This window comes from Haliotis rufescens, unplaced genomic scaffold, assembly GCF_023055435.1.
Source record: "Haliotis rufescens isolate VD_foot unplaced genomic scaffold, xgHalRufe1.0.p SCAF_13, whole genome shotgun sequence".
NCBI lineage: Eukaryota > Metazoa > Mollusca > Gastropoda > Lepetellida > Haliotidae > Haliotis > Haliotis rufescens.
The window spans coordinates 26031142-26050850 of record NW_025963813.1 but is presented as its reverse complement, the minus strand read 5'-3'; the positions used below and the strand labels follow the sequence as shown (position 1 = coordinate 26050850).

At 37.9% G+C, this 19709-nt stretch overlaps 2 protein-coding genes across 6 annotated transcripts; both read left to right on the top strand.

Moving 5' to 3' along the window:
• The first annotated feature begins 1736 nt into the window (after positions 1–1736).
• LOC124110758 (toll-like receptor 4) lies at positions 1737–5770 on the top strand. Its single transcript, XM_046470148.2, has one exon. The coding sequence runs from the start codon at positions 1737–1739 to the stop codon at positions 4431–4433; it is 2697 nt and encodes an 898-aa protein (XP_046326104.2). The 3' UTR covers positions 4434–5770.
• A 3710-nt stretch (positions 5771–9480) lies between these two features.
• On the top strand, positions 9481–18909 carry LOC124110771. Of its 5 annotated transcripts, none has more exons than XR_006857329.2 (5): positions 9481–9557; positions 12229–12279; positions 13591–14945; positions 16698–16829; positions 17391–18908. XR_006857329.2 is itself a non-coding variant. In XM_046470167.2 (5 exons), exons 3-5 carry the CDS (start codon positions 14903–14905, stop codon positions 17993–17995), a joined length of 780 nt encoding a protein of 259 aa, XP_046326123.2. In that variant the 5' UTR covers positions 9481–9557; positions 12229–12279; positions 13591–14902; the 3' UTR covers positions 17996–18889. The 5 variants fall into 5 exon arrangements, 3 of the variants coding, with proteins under 3 accessions (XP_046326123.2, XP_046326124.2, XP_046326125.2); XM_046470167.2 differs by having other exon boundaries at positions 17391–18889; XR_007220410.1 differs by lacking the exon at positions 9481–9557 and adding an exon at positions 10125–10238 and having other exon boundaries at positions 17391–18909.
• Positions 18910–19709: the final 800 nt, after the last annotated feature.

Here is a 19709-nt window from a genome sequence, read left to right as displayed (position 1 = left end):
GATTCCGGCAAGCCTGTCCCCGGAGCCAGACGCTGACTGAAGCTCGTGCGGCACGCACGAGCTTAAATATCCCTTTTCCAAAACCCGGATGTTCGAAACACCCGTATGAACCAAGGTAACTTCCTGTTCCGGTTGTGGCGAGTGTAGCGTGTAAACTTCCGTTACAATTATTTCTTGGTTTATTCTTCATTTGGTGCCATGTCATTATTTCTTGGACCCTCATACGAAAGAAATTATATAGATCCGGGGTAGAATAGGTCTTTAGCAACCCATGCTTGCCGTAAAAGGCGACTAACGGGATCAGGTGGTCAGGTTCGCTGACTTGGTTGATGCATGTCGTTGTATCCAAATTACATGGATCGATGCTCATGATGTCAATCACTGGATTGTCTGGTCCAGACTCGATTATTTACAGATCGCCGTCATTATATATTGGTTATTTTTCATATGGTGCCATGTCATTATTTCTTTGTAGTTCTGTTGAAAAGGGTGCCCCAAAACAATATACCTTACACAGTATTTATCGATGTACAATAAATTGGCTAAATATTACTAGATTTTTCTTTTTGCGTAAAACACACTCAACAATGACTGTTTTATAATTTGTTATAATTGCAAATCATTTTTCACCATCAATTAGGAAATTTATATTCTGTATCTCTACTCTACGTATTTGCATTGTAAGAGGTAAATGCAGTCCCACAAGAGCGGAATTGCATAATATTCATTTTCAAAAACTTCTATTTGTGTTAAAAAATAAACTCAGCACGGTGAAAGATATTTATTTTATAATGCTCATTCGTGTACTAAACACGATTTGATACTTCTAGATTGCAGGATTTGAGCATGGGATGGTAGAACATTGCTATAAAAACATCCAACTTTTACGACGATTATGCTTATGAGGAAGATTCATGTTCAACTGTTTGTTCACCGAAATGCTCTGACTGTAGAATTCCTTTGTAAACTTGTATCCCCCAATTTTTTCAAATATTATGTGCTGCTTAATCAGAAGCATTATACAAATATTTTCAACAGGTACCCTATTGATACTTGTGGACCATTTCTGGAACTAGGAGATATTAAAAGTGACAGCACCCTTTCAATAATTATTAAAGTATCTGCTAAAAGTCCATTGTACAATTCCGACTTTATCATAAGCTAAATAGGGAATTACATCAGACCTTAATTTGGTCTTTGATGCATTAAATTTGGAAAGGGCATACTCTTCTGTAACTCAAAAAGTAGTGAAATGTAAACACAAAAGGATGGAGTTCCTGGAATAGTGTTTAATATAAAGGGAAAGTTGACGGGTGAAGTCATCCCCTTTGCCATACGAACTTGTGGATAATGTTTTGTCACTATGAATCTTTATGCATGGACCTAAATATGAAATGTATGAGGCATTTTCACTGATATCATTCTCATATGTAGTAATAGTATTTCATGTTATAGTTTTGTGCATGATTTTGATATTTGTCTCCTCCTACTGATCTATTTAAAGGATGTTCATGAAGATGTTTGTTGTCGTTTGACTGGGCCAGGGATTAGGGAAAACGTAATTATTAGGCCTCACATAAAAAAACGCCCATGGTACATTTTAATAACAACGTAATAATTACTTATTTCCTAATTCCTAGCCCAGTCGGTTCATCATCACTTTACATATAACCGAGCCAATATGCCCTACTCAGCAACACATGTATCATACCTGTTCATGTTATTTCTTTACAGAAATGGAGATAAGACATTGGACAATTGTGATTTTAATCACTGTCGGGATTGGTTTCTCCGAAAGTTGCTGGGCCTCTTTCAGCTGTACCCCTTGTCTCTGTCGTGATGACGCGAAGGGTGGTATAACTGCCAACTGTTCCAACCAAGGACTAAACAAAATCCCTATCACCATTCCAGATAACGTAACCTCGTTGTTGCTAAGCCACAACATCTTCAGCCAGGTTGAGCCCGGAGCCGTTAAACGTTTTCGCAGCTTACAGCATCTGGATCTGTCTTTCAATAAAATCACCTCATTACACAGGGACTCTCTGGTCGGTGTCGAGATGTTGAAGACACTGAGTTTTCATGGGAATAACATTAACCTCACACAAACAACCTATCCCAAAGATGTATTCCTCCATCAGAAGCAATTGGTCATGCTGGACATTAGCAAAAATGATAACTCCTATTCAGGATCCGACTACCCTGACAAGACACTAATGGGTTTGACGTCTCTGCAAACACTCATTGTAGATGGACTATTGAATGCCACTTTTGGAGAGGGTTTTGCATCTCTTACAAAACTTACCCATTTGAATCTCTCTGGACAGAAAGGTTATTGCGGGATCAGACACTTGTCCAATAATGCCTTCACCAATCTGCCTTCTCTTCGGCTCCTGAATATCAGCTCCTGTAGACTCAACATTATTGACAGATCGACTTTCTCTCCTTTGAAAAGTATTTCTATCTTGGATGTATCAGATAATGAATATCTTGGATTTGATAGACTCGGAGAATCCTTTTATGGCCTTAGACATTCTTCTATTCGTGTTCTTAATGCTAATCATATCGTACCAACGTTTGCCATTGCTATAACATTGAAAGCAAAGCATGTGCAATACCTGAATGGCACAGGTATCAAACATATGGATTTTGCTTCAGACAGGATTGAACTGATTGAAACTGAAGTTTTGTCAATATTGTCATCATTGGAAACTATTAACGTGGGTGGAAACCGATTCACTTTTGGGACGTATCTTCTAGGCTTTGACAGGATGGTAACTCTGACAGAACTTCATGCTGCGAACCAATATGGTTCACATGTTCCACCTATAATAACAGACTTTCCTTACCAAAACAAAGGCATCAAGTTCCCAAAACGTATTGATGATACTAATAACATTTCACAACATACTGGGCATCTTTCCAGTTTGAACAAAATTACTTTAGATAACTCTGAAACGAACTTCATATCTGAGGACGTCAAGCGAAACATATATTGGTACAGTTTTCCTTCAACAACAGAATATTTTAAGTTGATGGATGCACAACAAAAGGGATACACATGTCTGAAAAACGTTTTGGACTTTCATATAAAAATTCCAATGCCTCCAATCTTGACATATATCAATGTGTCCAATAGTAGACTAGCTTTCGAAATCCCACAGATTGATTTATACCACAATAAAGTGAAGACACTTGACTTCTCAAAAAATCTCCTGACAAAATGGCATGGTCCCGTGTCTCCCATTGACAGATTAGAGTTCTTAGACTTGTCTCAGAACTTTTGCAATTTCATGTCCAGTCATTTTCTCAGTAAGGCCTACGCACTTCGTCAACTTAACATCAGCCACAATTACCTCGCTTTATCCTTACAGAATGACACCGTTGGCAAATTGTTTCAAAATGTAACTAATCTGCTGGTTCTAAACATTGCTTATAATTTGGCAGGAATTCTACCCTTTTCCCTCTTTAAACATCAACATCGACTAGAATATCTAGATCTCAGCTGGAATCTTATCACATCATGGACGGTCCAGATAAGTCACATGAAGAACCTTTCCTACTTGGACATGTCGAACAATCGGTTTGTAGACCTACCAATTACACTTCGAAGCCAAATTGATGAAATCATGAAGAACAGAAATGAAGACTTTCATCTGAAGATCAGTGGAAACTTGTTCAAATGTGACTGTTCAAGTTTAGATTATTTCCAGTGGATGTTGAAGAAAGATGTACTGGTGGAAGATATCAATACAACACAGTGCCAGATGGATGACGGGACATACGTCAGCCTGAAAAACCTAGAGGACATTGTGCTGAACCTTCAACTAAGATGTCACACAATACTGCCGATCATAGGTGGGTCGGTAGCAGGGATGGTGGTGTTCTTCACTATTGTAATAGCTGGCATCATCTACCGTTACCGATGGAAGCTGAGATACATGTACTACTCCACCCGGAGAAGGTACAGAGGCTACCAGAGATTGACTGGAGAGGAAGACAACTTCACTTATGATGCCTTTGTCTCATATGCTGACGAGGACAGGGACTTCGTGGTGCAGGATATGCGCAACGTTCTTGAGAGGATACATGGAGTGCGACTGTGCATACATCACCGAGATTTCATGGTTGGAGAGGCCATCACTGCCAATATCTTAAACGCCATACAATCAAGCCGTAAAACCATTGTTATTTTGTCTCCAAGTTTCCTCAAGAGTTCCTGGTGTGATTATGAAGTCCACATGGCCAAACTTGAGAGTATCCACACTGGAAGGGATGTTCTGTGCGTCGTGTGGTATATTGATGTGCCTGACAACAAAGCTTTAACTGAAGACATCTCCTTTGAAATTGAACATGGTACCTATCTCAGATACCCAAATAATGGCGAGGACGTGGAATCGTTTTGGCAAAATCTTAAAGAAGCAATAGTCCAATAAGGACAGTCGGAGATAATACACGAACTCTGATATTGTGAACTGTCTTTAATAAATGTCCTAATGTATTCTAATTAAATTTGATGTTGATATGCGTTTGATAATTGTCATGTATTCTGATCAGATTTGATGTTGACAGATGTGTTTGATATCATTATGTGATCTGACAATGCTTGATCTCGATGAGTGTTTGATGTCATTATGTCACCTAAAAAGGTTTGATGTTGACAGATGTGTTTGATATCAATATGTGATCTGACAATGCTTGATCTCGATGGGTGTTTGATATCATTATGTAACCTAACAAGGCTTGATGTTGATATGTGTTTGCCATCAATATGTGATCTGACAATGCTTGATCTCGATGAGTGTTTGATATCATTATGTCACCTAACAAGGCTTGATGTTGACAGATGTGTTTGATATCAATGCTTGATCTCGATGGGTGTTTTATGTCATTATGTCACCTAACAAGGCTTGATGTTGATATGTGTTTGCCATCAATATGTGATCTGACAATGCTTGATCTCGATGGGTGTTTGATATCATATGTAACCTAACAAGGCTTGATGTTGACAGATGTGTTTGATATCAATATGTGATCTGACAATGCTTGATCTCGATGAGTGTTTGATGTCATTATGTCACCTAACGAGGCTTGATGTTGATATGTGTTTGATATCAATATGTGATCTGACAATGCTTGATCTCGATGAGTGTTTGATATCATATGTAACCTAACAAGGCTTGATTTTGATATGTAATCCATATAGGCGAGCTGTACACGATTGCTTGGTGTACTTCCCTAGCGAGTTTTACGCAGAAGTGCTTGGTATTCTTACCTAGATTTGTCCTATAGACGAATTGTACGCAGATGCACATGGTTTACTTTCCTAGCTATGTCTTATGGGCAAGCTGTATACGGGTGCACCTGGTACAACTTTACTAGCTATGTCTAATGGGCAAGCTGTATACGGGTGCACCTGGTACAACTTTACTAGCTATGTCTTATGGGCAAGCTGTATACGGGTGCACCTGGTACAACTTTACTAGCTGTGTCTTATGGGCAAGCTGTATACGGGTGCACCTGGTACAACTTTACTAGCTGTGTCTTATGGGCAAGCTGTACACTGATGGAATACATTAGTCAGTATTATTTCTGTACTAAAATATGCTTGTTAAATTGCTTTTTTATGTAGCTTTTATGTACTGTTGACATATGTTCTTTGATTATAAATTCATAGGCTGTTACCGTCGTTGAAACAATACCGACGAATTGTTGAATAGGAATTCACTCACATTATTCAGAATTGTGTCATAATTTTGATATAGAATAACATTTTGAGCGCATTAGGACTTGTTATCATTTATCGCTTATGTTAATAAAGCTCCTAAAACATTTCGTTGATGTCTGTCAAGTACTGATGAACATTTAGCTGCACAGGTTAAGTAAAAGTAGGCCTCTCTTTTCGTCACTGTCTATATGAGTAAAATAGTCATACCTAATTAAATTCCCTTGGTCCATTTACCTATTCTGAGCAAGAAGCAAAATTCGTATGTTTGTTTACTGTTGTATTGTCTCACACAATGTATCGCACTTCAACACAAAGTAGAGAGAGTTGAGGATAATTTGACTAAGGCTTACACTCACATCGAAGAACTAGAACAATATATACACGAGACGCAGTTGATTGCGTTTCGTGAATGCTTCTATCGATGATGTCAAAACCTCAACTGATGACACAGCCATTTATTGACAGATTAGGTATTAAAATTTAGGGGAATGACCAAGGAATGACTGTGGGTAGGGTCATCAATGTCAGAGACGAAGTACTCGTCAAATTTGTATCCTACAATACGTAAAGTTATGTGAACATGTCCAAATGTAAGCTTAAGCCCAAACCTGACGAGATCTTTATAACTGAAGATCTGACAAAACATCGCCATTCACTGATTCAAAGGCTCCCAGATCCAAAGAATGCCATCTCAATGTATTCATTTTGAACCTTTGATAATATGACATCTGTATGCAAACAAGGAGGAGGGCGACTTAAGGTCAACTATCAGATAAACTCATTTGTGTATGGTTACCTCTTGACCTGTACCGTTAAGGTCTGTTACCAATGTCACCTTTATATTCTAAATATGACCTTCTTACTATTTCACAGCAACCTATTTTGTCCTATTATACACATTAGAAATGATCATCTGCCGTTACATCTTGATCACAGATATTGCTGTATTTGCCCAAAGACATCAAATGCGTTTGTTCATTTTGAACAAGGCAAAATTAAATCTGAATTGTTTTATGTTACTTGAAAATAATCTTATGTCGCTATGCAGGCCGTTATCGAAAAAAGGTATTACGAACTGGTAAAAATAAGCAATTTCGTCACTTACAAAAGGCAAAGAAACAAATTTAATAATATGAAAAAATAGCCAAAGAATTAGTTTAAAGCAACTTAGCCGAGTGGTGGTGCTAACTTGTTTTTAATTCTTAAATGTTTTTCATGTAGATATATTTCTGTTTGTTCAAAACTCAAAACAAGGAAAAAAGTTATTTATCCAAAATCAGTCTTTTGAAATTGTCCCTAAAGAAAGTTAAGTCCGACAGTTATTCACTTCCACTTGTAGATAGTACATACGCTCTACCGAAAAGAAACGAAACAGATAAGGAACACTTTATATTAATATCAGAAACACCATACACATCATGAACATTATGAACATCGTGAACATCGGTCAAATATAACCAAACTTACTCACTGGTTTACTTTATTCCCATGTGATTATTGTCTTCAGACAAATGATTACGTTCATTTACACAGTGTAGTGATTTGTAGCATTTAAACAATGGACATGAAATGACACGCATCGACAAAGTCTCCATGGACGACAATAATAGATCAAGATCAACGCCACCTTTACATTACCCCTACTATACCACAACACCTGTTTATTGTGAGCCAATACGCCATCAGGCTCCTCATGGGGGATGGAAAACATTGTATTTGCTGTTATATGAACATGTGCATTTTAGCAATCGCCAATGTTGATTGGTCAATTGACGTCGCATTGTTTCATTGTTGAAAGCAGTACAATGTCATCTATTGTTCGTGACGTCACAATATGATAGCCGTATGGTCATCTGAATAATGGCTTGACTTGGGGATGAGACATGTCGGCAAGTAGTAAACATCCCCATGGGCATCAGTTTACCTACCTGATTTACCCACCTGCAAAGAAGTTCTTGGTTTAAAATATTACAAAGAAGTTCTTGGTTTAAAGTATTACAAAGAAGTTCTTGGTTAAAAGAATTGCAAAGAACTTCCTGATTTAAAGTATTACAAAGAAGTTCTTGGTTTACAGTATTACAAAGAAGTTCTTAGTTTAAAGTATTACAAAGAAGTTCTTGGTTTAAAGAATTACAAAAAAGTTCTTGGTTTAATGTATTACAAAGATGTTCTTGATTTAAGATATAACAAAGAATTTATTGATTTAAAGAATTACAAGGAAGCTCTTTAAATTGCACAGAAGTTCTTGGTTTAAGGTATTACAAAGAAGTTCTTGGTTTAATGTTTTACAAAGAAGTTCTTGGTGTAAAGTATTACAAACATTGAAAAACGAAATATAGATTAATTGCAAAAACATTATCATAACAACGGTGCAATTGAGATATTATATAGAAGAATTTTTGTTCATCATGATTTTGGATACGTTTCGCTCAATCCAGCTGTTTATCCAAAAAACATTTTGTACGTCTTTTAAGCAAAGACAAATAGAAATATTTGTCCAAAACGGGTTTGATGACATATCTAACAACAAAACGCCTACTTTCAAAATTCAATGTAAAATCTTTTTACTTCCTATACATGATTGAAAAATTAAATTTAGAATTATCCAATTATTAGTACCATTTTTTTAACCATTTCAAACATTATATTATTTAACTCCAATCATGAGTAATTTAAAAAACATTAGATAATTTAACTCTTGTAATGAGTACTTCAAAACATTAGATAATTTAACTCTTGTGATGAGTAATTTAAAACATTAGATAATTTAACTCTTGTAATGAGTAATTTAAAACATTAGATAATTTAACTCTTGTAATGAGTAATTTAAAACATTAGATAATTTAACTCTTGTAATGAGTAATTTAAAACATTAGATAATTTAACTCTTGTAATGAGTAACCCTAAACATTAGATAATTTAACTCTTGTAATGAGTAATTTAAAACATAAGTTAATTTAACTCTTGTAATGAGTAATTTAAAACATAAGTTAATTTAACTCTTGTAACGAGTAATGTAAAACATAAGTTAATTTAACTCTTGTAATGAGTAATTTAAAACATTAGATAACTTAACTCTTGTATGACTAATTTAAAACATTAGATAATTTAACTCTTGTAATGAGAAATTTAAAACATTAGATACTTTAACTCTAGCCATGAGTAATAAAATCATAAATGATTTAGAATTAAGCATATATATTAAAGTCAAGGGTTAGTTTCCGTTATTTCCCTAAGAAAATATATACTTGGCTTCCACAATAAGTTGCTTAGTTTCTTTCAGCTGCAAAGATATCGTTCCAAAATGTCTGCCAGGTAGGAAGCAGAGGACTAAAGGTACATTCACCCATACACAATGTTGTTTTAAGGCGTCTAAAAATTGTACTTTGACCACTAGGCTGTTCCACCTTCCAATTACCTGCATAACTAAATATTTTACTACTTAGTAATATGCTTAATACTAGTATTCCATGAGATGTGTTCAGTGATATAGGTTGAGGCTACATATGCTAACTCTTTAAGTCAGATATGGATTACATTAAATGTACCTTTGAAATCTCTCAAAACAATAGATTTTTACAATTAGTATATCATACTTGTATACAACACAGGGAGATTAAACCATTTTTTATTCCAGATAAACCGAATACCTTGTCACTGAAATCGTCAGCATAGCTACTCTGTTCAGAATCAATACTCGAAGTCAATAGTGATGTCATGTCTAGCTGACTGACCAATCAAAATCCTTGTCTTCGGTCAGGCTGCAGCTGACCACGATATTCCACTGGAGCCAGTGTTTTGAGCTTACAGCCCTGGAGCAGCAGGACATCTGGTAGGTGGGACCATACAGTGTGTGTGTTTTACTGTACGTGTGTCTCCACACATCCCCAGTAGCAGTCGGGTGTACGTGTGTCTCCACACATCCCCAGTAGCAGTCGGGTGGGATGTTAGTTGATATAATCCCAATACGTATTTACCATCTATGTTGTTTTGACAGTCATGTTATACTACAGATGTACACAGCATATACAGTTCGATATGGATAATTCTGACGCCGTCCCAACATAAACCGTTGTTACAATATTTGCAAGAAACACTTTTTGGGCTACAGGTGATCTGTGAGCCAATTCCTCCTATGGTGCAGATTCCAGATTAACAAGGTTCCCGTGTTGTCCAATATGCCATAATGATATACTGGGCCACATAACTGATGCACCAACGGGAATACATGCATAAGATATTAGAAATGCAAGTTATCTCGATATAATCACTTCTTCAGAAGCTTATCCCATTCAATATTGTGTCAAGATGGCAAATTTTCAAAATTGTACCCCATGTTGCTGGCTTTAAAAGAATGACGCAGTGTCTGGAAGTTAACCAATCAGAAGTAAGCATGACGCATTAATTCAAGACTGAAACGCAATTTGTTAGTTCCATCTACATGTTCAGTCTTTGGAGGAAGTGTGATACCACATATGTTCACAGCCTGAGCGCTAACGTCTTGTGCACATAGGTATGATTTAATCAATGTTAAAGTAGCATATTTTATATGCCTTTTTTTAAGACCACTGGATAAAGAAACATGGGGTATCATGCTTAGCGTTCTTTATTCCAGCTCTCTCAAGGTCATGATTATCGGTAAGCCTTCCCAAAGAGTACTTATGGATGTCACACACTCGTGGCATTCTGTTTTGTCATATGGTTCTTCTAATGATATCCCTTAGGCATGTATGTTTCAGTTTGACAACAGTCACAGACTACTATGGTTCGCCAATGATAGGATTTGCTTTATTGTGCCAGGTGAAATCAATACTGTGTTCCAGCATATAAGCTGGTTTTTATGGGAAAAGACAATCTGTCAAATGATCAACAAATGATCAACAAATGATCAAATATGCTGTTCCGAATGAAGAATTAAAGAGACAGGTTTTTAGTGGCGTTCGTTTCTTCCTGTCTATTGGGTATAATACACAACCGTCATCGATATGATACATGTAAATGTCAGGCTCAGAGAACACTATATGGTGACACTAATTTCATATTCCCAAGTAAACATTAATCAGTTGGAGTGTTTGTCATGGTTCATATAATGTATAATCCATTTTAAATCACAAGACAAACCGAATCTCTTTTCATTAAGCAAAAACATTCGAGTTACCAAACGTTTGCCAGTGAATGTTCCAACTGCAAAATATTTACTATTTGAAATCTAAACATGGTAAGAATTAATAGTGTATATATTTCCTACACTATAATGACAATGTCATATATTATTACAAGGGTAATTACAATAACAGTGAGTGAGTGAATATTTATAGTCTACAATATTTCAGCCATATTGTGAGAAAATCAAGTTATACAGTAATAATACATACAGTTTGATTATAAAAACTGTCGACAAAGGACTGTAAAACACAACTAGGTTATCACAGATCTATATTTCACAACTAGTATGAAACCATAAAAAGATATCACGATAAATAACAATATGTCAAAAAACGGGCTATAGATCGCATTAGGCCACCTTACTAGGGACCGTGTGGACTGACGGTACATCTGCTACCTGGACGGTTCTCCAGCAGGATTTACACCAATCTCTCTAGCTGCTAGTGATTAGCATCAAGTATTGATAACCCTTTAAAGGGGAAGCTCCTACTTGCCACTTTGATCCAGAACGTCTCAGACACTCGTTGGTCAGTCAGACAGTTTACACACTGTTTACCGTTGATGAACATTGACAACTATAAATGTTACAGGGTCATACTTTTATTCCAAGTGCATCAGTATACGTGTGCGTATAAACGCAGCTATATATATGGTAACTGGAGGTAAAAACATGGACTCAAGAAGTATATATGTATACCATTCACTACTCCAACATTAGTTTGTAATGTATGGAAAGCATCTTGTATCAACATGAGTTGAATTCAATAAAGAACGTGACTTGTATGTGTGTGCGCCCAAACAACTATGATCTAAGTTGGCAAAAATATCAATGACTACTGTCTCATCTTATTTATTTTAAAAAAAATATTTATTATTAATTCAGAATAAATATACATCATCTGAGTTTCAGTAGAATATTTTAATTCAATTCATGTTTAATCATCATCGAAGCCATATTTACCTGGTATTATAAACTAAAGGACTTCCTTTTCGCGAGACCGATCAGAAGGTCTTCCCACCATCGAGATCGATATCTGTGACCTACATCACCACCCATGTTATCTTGCTGCAGACACTTGTAGTCGCCGTTTGCATGGTGGCCGCCAGGGGAATACTCACACCATAGACCATGTATTATTCATATGTCAACCATGGCATGGACAGCGGAATGTAAACTTAGGTGCTAGATTATTGTTATATGCCTATGAATTGATCACAAGCTGGAATTAATCATAAACATGTACAATGGTGTTTGATGTTCATACACTAAACACTAATTTTAGTTTATGTATCATGTGTTCTATGTTTTTATTTTATCATTGTTTATCTTGTTTCAGATCCCGGTTGACGTACACCAAACATAACAAGACAATCGCCAAACATGACAGGTATAGTGAAAGGTAAACTGCCGGGCAAAAGAAACATACACCATATTTGAGAGTGTCTAACAAGAAAACAAACAAGTAATCGCTATTTGATAGAATATCCTCCTTGTGTTTTGGACTTAAGTTTGCAGTGTTTTCAGCATAGATACGTTTTGATGACGTTTGTATATTGGTCAAATCCAATTTTCAAGTGTCTACTTTCTTTTGCCCGGTAGTTTATTTGATTTTTCTCTTTTTTAATAAACCATGAAATGTGTAGTGACGGAAACAAATCATATAAGACACACCATTAGATCATTATGTTGGTTCATCACTTGGTAATTGAAATGAAAATGGCACGTGTTATATTATTAGCATCGATATTTAACTGGACTTTGAAACCTTTGTGAGTGAGTGAGTGAGTGAGTGAGTGAGTATGGTTTTACGCCGCTTTTAGCAATATTCCAGCAATATCACGGCGGGGGACACCAGAAATGGGCTTCACACATTGTACCCATGTCGGGAATCGAACCCGGGTCTTCGGCGTGGCGAGCGAACACTTTAACCACTAGGCTACCCGACCGCCCCTTTGAAACCTTTGTGTTGGTTGTGTTCTATAATGACAGAAACCAGTTTATGACATACGACAAAGGTTTCCCTAGACCAGTGTGTACAGATATCCATCAAATCTGGAAGTGACTGAGTGATTTTTGTTTTACCCCCCATCAATAATTGTAAAACTATATCAGGACGACATGCAAATAATCGAGTCTGACCCAGGTAAACTAGTGGACGATAGCATGAGCAACGATTACACGCCGTCGGGGTACGATGGCACACATTCATCCTGGTCTTATTGTAACCACTCGATCCTCATCAGCCGGCACTTACCACGAGTAGGAATGCAAGAGGCATGGTTTATTGGCTATTGTGGTAGTCATCTGGGATCTTCACATACATAATTAATTCTCATAAAATCACAAACGGTTCATTCAACTTATAAGATATGTAAACTGAAGGATGTGGCCAATACCGTGACCACTGAGCCGACTTCAGTTTACAAAGTGTGTCGTGAACCCCAATCGGACACTGAAGAAAAGAATAAGTTTGTGAAAATATAAGTTTCCTCTACGTAGCTTGCAAACACGTTGGTCTGAAATACCATGTGTGTAATTCCATATAACAATTTTATCAATTTTAACTTCAACATAATAATGATTACCAGTTACTTTAACGACATGTATGAACTCAGATTTCTCCTAGTGGTGTTACGAAGTTGTTTGGTTTCGACAGACATGGCCACGTGAAGTACATGGTGCCCAATGTTTGTTCCAGACGAATGCCAGGTTTGTCTGCATGCTGCGCGTGACGTCACTACGGCAGAGACAGTTACAACATTTGACATGGAGAAGGCCGTAGTATATGGATCTGGGCGCAGAGTGACCAACTTGAAGACCCGGAGGAGAGAGCTATTGGCGAAATTCTGTAACCGTGTCTGTGCTCTAAGAAACTCTGGCGGAGGTATTTTGTTGATTCACTTCCAGGGAAACAACGAGACCCAAAGTAAAGATCTGAATGCATTTGATGAGTTGGTCGACTTGAAGCTCAACGCCATGATAGAAGATGACACATTATTTGTAGACAATTATGAAAGAAGCTGGCTTGACGATAATGTTGTAATCCTGAAGGTTAAGTCCTCGCCGTCTTGCTCAACATCAGACTTCAAGACAAAGATCCCCCTGGACAACTGCCTTAGTGACCCCTCAGCTAGGAACATCCCGCAGTTGTATAATCTCACGCCTGAAGACAGGAGCTCTCAGATGCAACCGCAACCGCAGGTCTTCATAGACTGGTCAACGAATTTTGTTCCTTTGCATGAAAGTCGGAATACTGAATTGAAGAGTTTTGGAATAGGATTTGTTGTGCCAACAGATATTCAAGAAAAAGCACTCCTGATCTGGGAAGCACTTAAGTTAAGAGAAAATGTAACAGCTATGACAAAACTTCTTAGTGGTGGTTCATTTTTTTGTGGAATAGAGGAAGAACTGGTAGATACGGGTGACTATAAGGTGAAGAGGTCAAAGGTATGTGGTATGACCCTTGCTGAAGATGAACTGGAAGAACTTAGACGTTTTCTACTGGAAAAGGTGCGAACAGACATGATGTGGACCAACCGAACCAACGAGAGCATTGAGCCCCCAATTGATGCCGTAGATATACTATTCCATAAGGTTAGAGAGGAGACATTCGTGATGGAGGTTGTAATCAAGTTCTTTGATGGTTTGGTATTTTATGATAAAGATGGGCCAGAATGTTATGTAGTAAACAGTGACCTGAAACTGAGACGGGTAGAATTCGCAGAGTGGATACAGCGCGTGAGACCAGAATAAATCACTCATGGGTATCCTAAACCAATGTCTACATTTCCCATCATGATGTTTACGTATTACAGAGACTATGTTATTATGATTCAGCATCCTGACAATCAGAGACTTTCTGCAGCAGGGACGTTGTGATTCATTGTTGGCTTGATCATGCATTACTTCCTACATTATGACGGAGATCCAATGCTTCTAGTGTTATATGGTGTCATTTGTGTGTGCATGCTGGAGACGTGTGGAGGAATACACTACATGTATATGTGTTCATGAAACTGATGACAGTAGCGGTGATCAACATTTATCGATCATGTAAGAAGACCTAATTTTGTCAGTCTTTAAATAGTATTCAATTATGTATAGATTACAGATAGTTAACTGGTCAATGGCGTCGCTTTCAACAGTGCAGATTCTTTTACCTTTTGCCCTACAAGGATGCGCCTGTTCTGGGTTCAAATCTCGGATTCGCCCTTATTATTATCTTTGGTCTGTCATCACCATATCCTTTGTCTTCCTCACACATTAGGGGCTTCGGGGAAGCCTAGTGGTAAAAGATCCGGGTTCGATTCCCGACATGGGTACAATGTGTGAAGCCCATTTCTGGTATCCCCCAACCGTGATATTGCTGGAATATTGCTAAAAGCGGCGTAAAACATACCCACTCACTCCTCACACATTAAGCTGGCACGCGTAGACATAACTGATATAATGTTAAAAGTTGTATTAAATCCAATCATCCACCCATTCACTCAACCAGAAGGGTCTTTGTCTAAGTAGTAGAATCACCATTGAAAGAAGGAATACTGGTTTGCTAGAGAGTCAGCCTATCATATCTCTGAACACCGGGTCATCAAAAAATATTCTTATCTATTGAAGCCTTCTTGGGGATTTAAACAATACTGTAATAGGATGAAAAACACGATGACAATTCTTTGTTAATCGATCGTCTTAAAGTATATCTTCAGCTCCTACATAACAGATGACGTCAAACGTGACTGCTTCATATCGCGTTTTGGAGGAGGGTCACTAGACCATGATGTTCGTCGTCCTCTTTACAAGTCCCCAGTATTCCATATCATATCGGGTGGTCTGGGTCGATGAGTGGGTTGATTGTTTGATAGTTGCTCATACATTCAGTCACTGGCTTGCATGGTACAGACTCCATTATTTAATAAGCGGAATATTGGTGATTGCGTCCTTCAGCAACATTCACTCATTTGCTCACTTTGGACACTCGTGTTATGACCATAATATGACGTCATCGTCGCTAAAACATGGATTCTGATCATGAGGTGTGCTATATCTAAGCAGTAACTTATCGTCAAAGGCTATTGCAAAAATGAATCATTGTCTCACACACACTCGATAATACATCAACCGTGAATACTAACACTCTGGATACGCAAGGTTAAGGGTAAACGCGTTAGATGCATATATGCTTGACTCAGCGTCTAAAGTAAATTTCCTTTCATTTTCCTATTGCATATATTTTGATTTTAGAAGCAAACAATACACGTCTTATATCTTTTTCCTTCCACATTTGAAGTGTTCTGTCTTTTCATTGAGCAGAATACGCTTTATAAAGAACAGTTTAATTGTTTTCAAATTCAAATTCAAATTTTCATTACATTTACGCCTCCTTTATAACAAAATGAAATGTTTGGTTATCTTAATTCCGGGAGTACAGCAATTTGAAAATGAAATAAAAACAAACATCTTACTTTTTCCCTTCCTTCCCAACATAATAGCGCCGGACTACACGGGTTTGTCTTGATAAACGCCTTACACAAATGACTGGTAAATCTGGAAATCAATATACGCCATATCATTACGATGTATCATTTTCAGTACTCAATAAATGTAAATGACTATACAGCTACTACATTTGACTAACATCTTGTCTTAATAAAAATTTAATAAAAGGGAGCACAGAGAATCTCTTCATTTTGATACAGCAGTAATCTAGACTTGCCAAACATTATAGACTTGCATGGGCTGTATTTGATATATTTGTATCAGGGTATGTAAGACAACTACTACTATATATACTGTTATCTGTTCCAGACACCACGAGGATGGGAGAAGAGTCCACTTTGACTTGCCTGCGAGGCTGCTACAGTTTCGGACCGGCCATCAAACACTCCGGGGAGTCCTTCATGGAAATTCTAGACTACTTCAAATCCCTCCAAGAAGAAGGTAACAATATTGCCTCATTTGAAGTGTATGTCCCTTGCAGAAAGGACACAGTGAAACATTAAAAAAGGTCTGACTTTTTCCTTAACTACAGCCTTGCTATCATGTTACATACAATCGTATTATTGTTGAACGTAGTATTTTCAGTCGCAGTTTGGACCCACGAAGATCCGGGGTATGCTTGCCGTAAAAGGCGACTACGCTTGTCGTAAGAGGCGACTAACGGGATCGAATGGTCAGGCTCGCTGACTTGGTTTGATGCCTGTCATCGATCTCAATTACGTGGATCGATGCTCATGATGTCAATCGCTGGATTTTCTGGTCCAGACTCGATTATTTTGCAGACCGCCGCCATATAGCTGGAATATTGCTGAACAAACAAACAAACAAACAAACAGTAACAGTTTGACCCCTACTATTATTTTGAGGTATTTCACATGAGTTCGCGTTACATGTACATACACTTGTGACTAATCTCAATAAAACATGCACTATTTTTATAAGACCTTTGCTATATTTCGACTACACTATACGTTTTACACATGGATCCGTTTTCTGCTTCAGAAAAGGGGATCAACTTCACCTTGTTTCCCCCGTCATTTGAACAAGAGCTTCAGGAGGACCAGCTGCACATCACCGACACTGTCAGGCAATACCTTGTAGCGAACAAAGGAGGGGTTGCGTTCTTTCACAAATCTCTTTCCAACCTCGTGGCTCTGAAGACTCCGACTGACGTCATCTGTGACGTCATCATTCTCACTCCCACTGACGTCCCGTACCTGTTGACCATCGCGAAGGACAAGAAAGCGTCCCGGTCGTACAACCAAGCCATGGCTAAACATGTTCTACGCAATCTAAGGCTCTTTGTTAGCGTGGACTTCACTCTAGCGTTTGGAGTAGTTGGTCTGGAGAGCAATATTGTAGATTTGAAACTGTTCTCCGAACAGCTGAAGCTTGTTAAGTCAGCCTCCACGGCGTTCGCTCTAAAAACATACAAGATCATGACTAATTCCAAGTATGAGAGCCTTGTGCGCGGATTGATTGCCATGTTTGCCATTGCCAAAACACCGACTGAAAACGGTTTCCATGGCAACAATTGCAAACATAATTCTAAAGTCATCTGGTTAATGCAGAAAGATGCCTTTAAAACTATGTTTGCAGTTGGATAAATCGCAGGAACGAAATTCTGACTACAGCTTCTAAAATATGTTGTATATCTCGCTCAAGTGTTATGACAGTTTAAACTTAAGTATAGACCTTCCAGATAGTAATAACGGAGTTACTCGGTTAAATGTTTTGGAGTGAATGACCGTCCAATCTAAACCAAATGGGTGGTAATTTGACTGTACGTATCACACAGCAAGTAAGTTTCCAAGTATGAACCGTAAAATGTACATTATTTAGTTAACGTTATCAATGAATGAAACATCACTACGAAATATACAAAATGGTTGACGGGAAATGGTTGACTCTATGTAGTTACTTCTACAGCCGACTGTAGCCGAGGAGATCCAATGATACAGGTACATATTTACGGTAGGATAACAGTCACTTCGCCTTGATGATATGGCCTAATTATGTCTGAATCATATGTCTTTGAGATCAACAGAAAAGTGAAGTGACAATAACGTAATTTGATTGGACAGTCATGCAGGCTCTCAAAACATTTTCAGCCTGACCAGGAAGTGAGACAACTGACACATTTAATGTCATGTTACTTGTATCTTTGTTCTAATACTTGGTATTAACATTTATAGTTCATGATCTCCTGCTTGTTTTAGGAGTTTATAATATTATGGTACATGTTATCTTTGTCCCGACAGTATTGATCTGACAAGAAAGGTTCTCACGCTACCTCCGATAATTTACTGTTGTAACTGCTTCTGCCAGACTGCGCGTGATGTTTGTTCCATGTTTGTATTGAAATAATCCGCTGAATAAATAGTTCGTCTGGTCACACAGTCCTGTTTTTGAAGAATGTGGGAATGGGTAGGCAAGTTAGCACTAGTATGACGGTGCTAAACGCATTTCCACAGGCCAACCCGCGGTCGGCAGGGTCATCTAAACGTTAGAAGGGTGAACAGTTTTTATAGACATTAGGATGCACGGGTGGCCCAGTCTTCTAAGGCGCCGCTTTGCTGAGTTACGTCGCTTGGGTACGCCAGAAACCAGTTCGCCCTGATTATGTATCTAGCTTTGTCAGCACCATACACGTGCACGTGGGTTTCACCAAAGTTGTTAAACGTTGAAGACCTGCATCACTTCAGGTTTTTCTCCCACATCAAGCTGACTGGAATACGGTTCAAAGCGGCGTTAACCAAACTCACTGAAGAACCTTCATACATATATATCATTGCCTACTGTGAGTGTGTATATATATAGCACACGAGGAAACGCCTTGCCTCGTAGTCTTTGTGTTCTGGTATTGGGTAGTTCACGACAATGTGAATGTGTATTCATTACAGTAAGTAGGACTACGCCCTCTCTTACATATGTTGCATATTGTTCATGTTTTACACATGTTAAGTACTACTTTTTAAACGTCTCACAGAAATAATCATGAGCGCATTTGGACATGACTATTTGTTGCCTGTTGTTAATCCATAGAATACAAATATTTCCAGGCAATTCACAATAAAAGGATTCCTCGTAGTAAACAGCGTACATAGTTTTCAATAGAATATGTGAAGTGTTGTCTCTCAGGTCAGCGTTAACTGGACTCCGTAACATAAAATGAGATCCACACTATTGTGGCCACCATTAGCATTGATCACTGTCACACATCTCCTGTACATTGAGTGGATCAGACGATTTGTGAAGGCCCTTGGGATCCTCCTGCCCACATCCAGAGCAGCTGTTCGTAGTTCATCGGCAGTTGTAGGG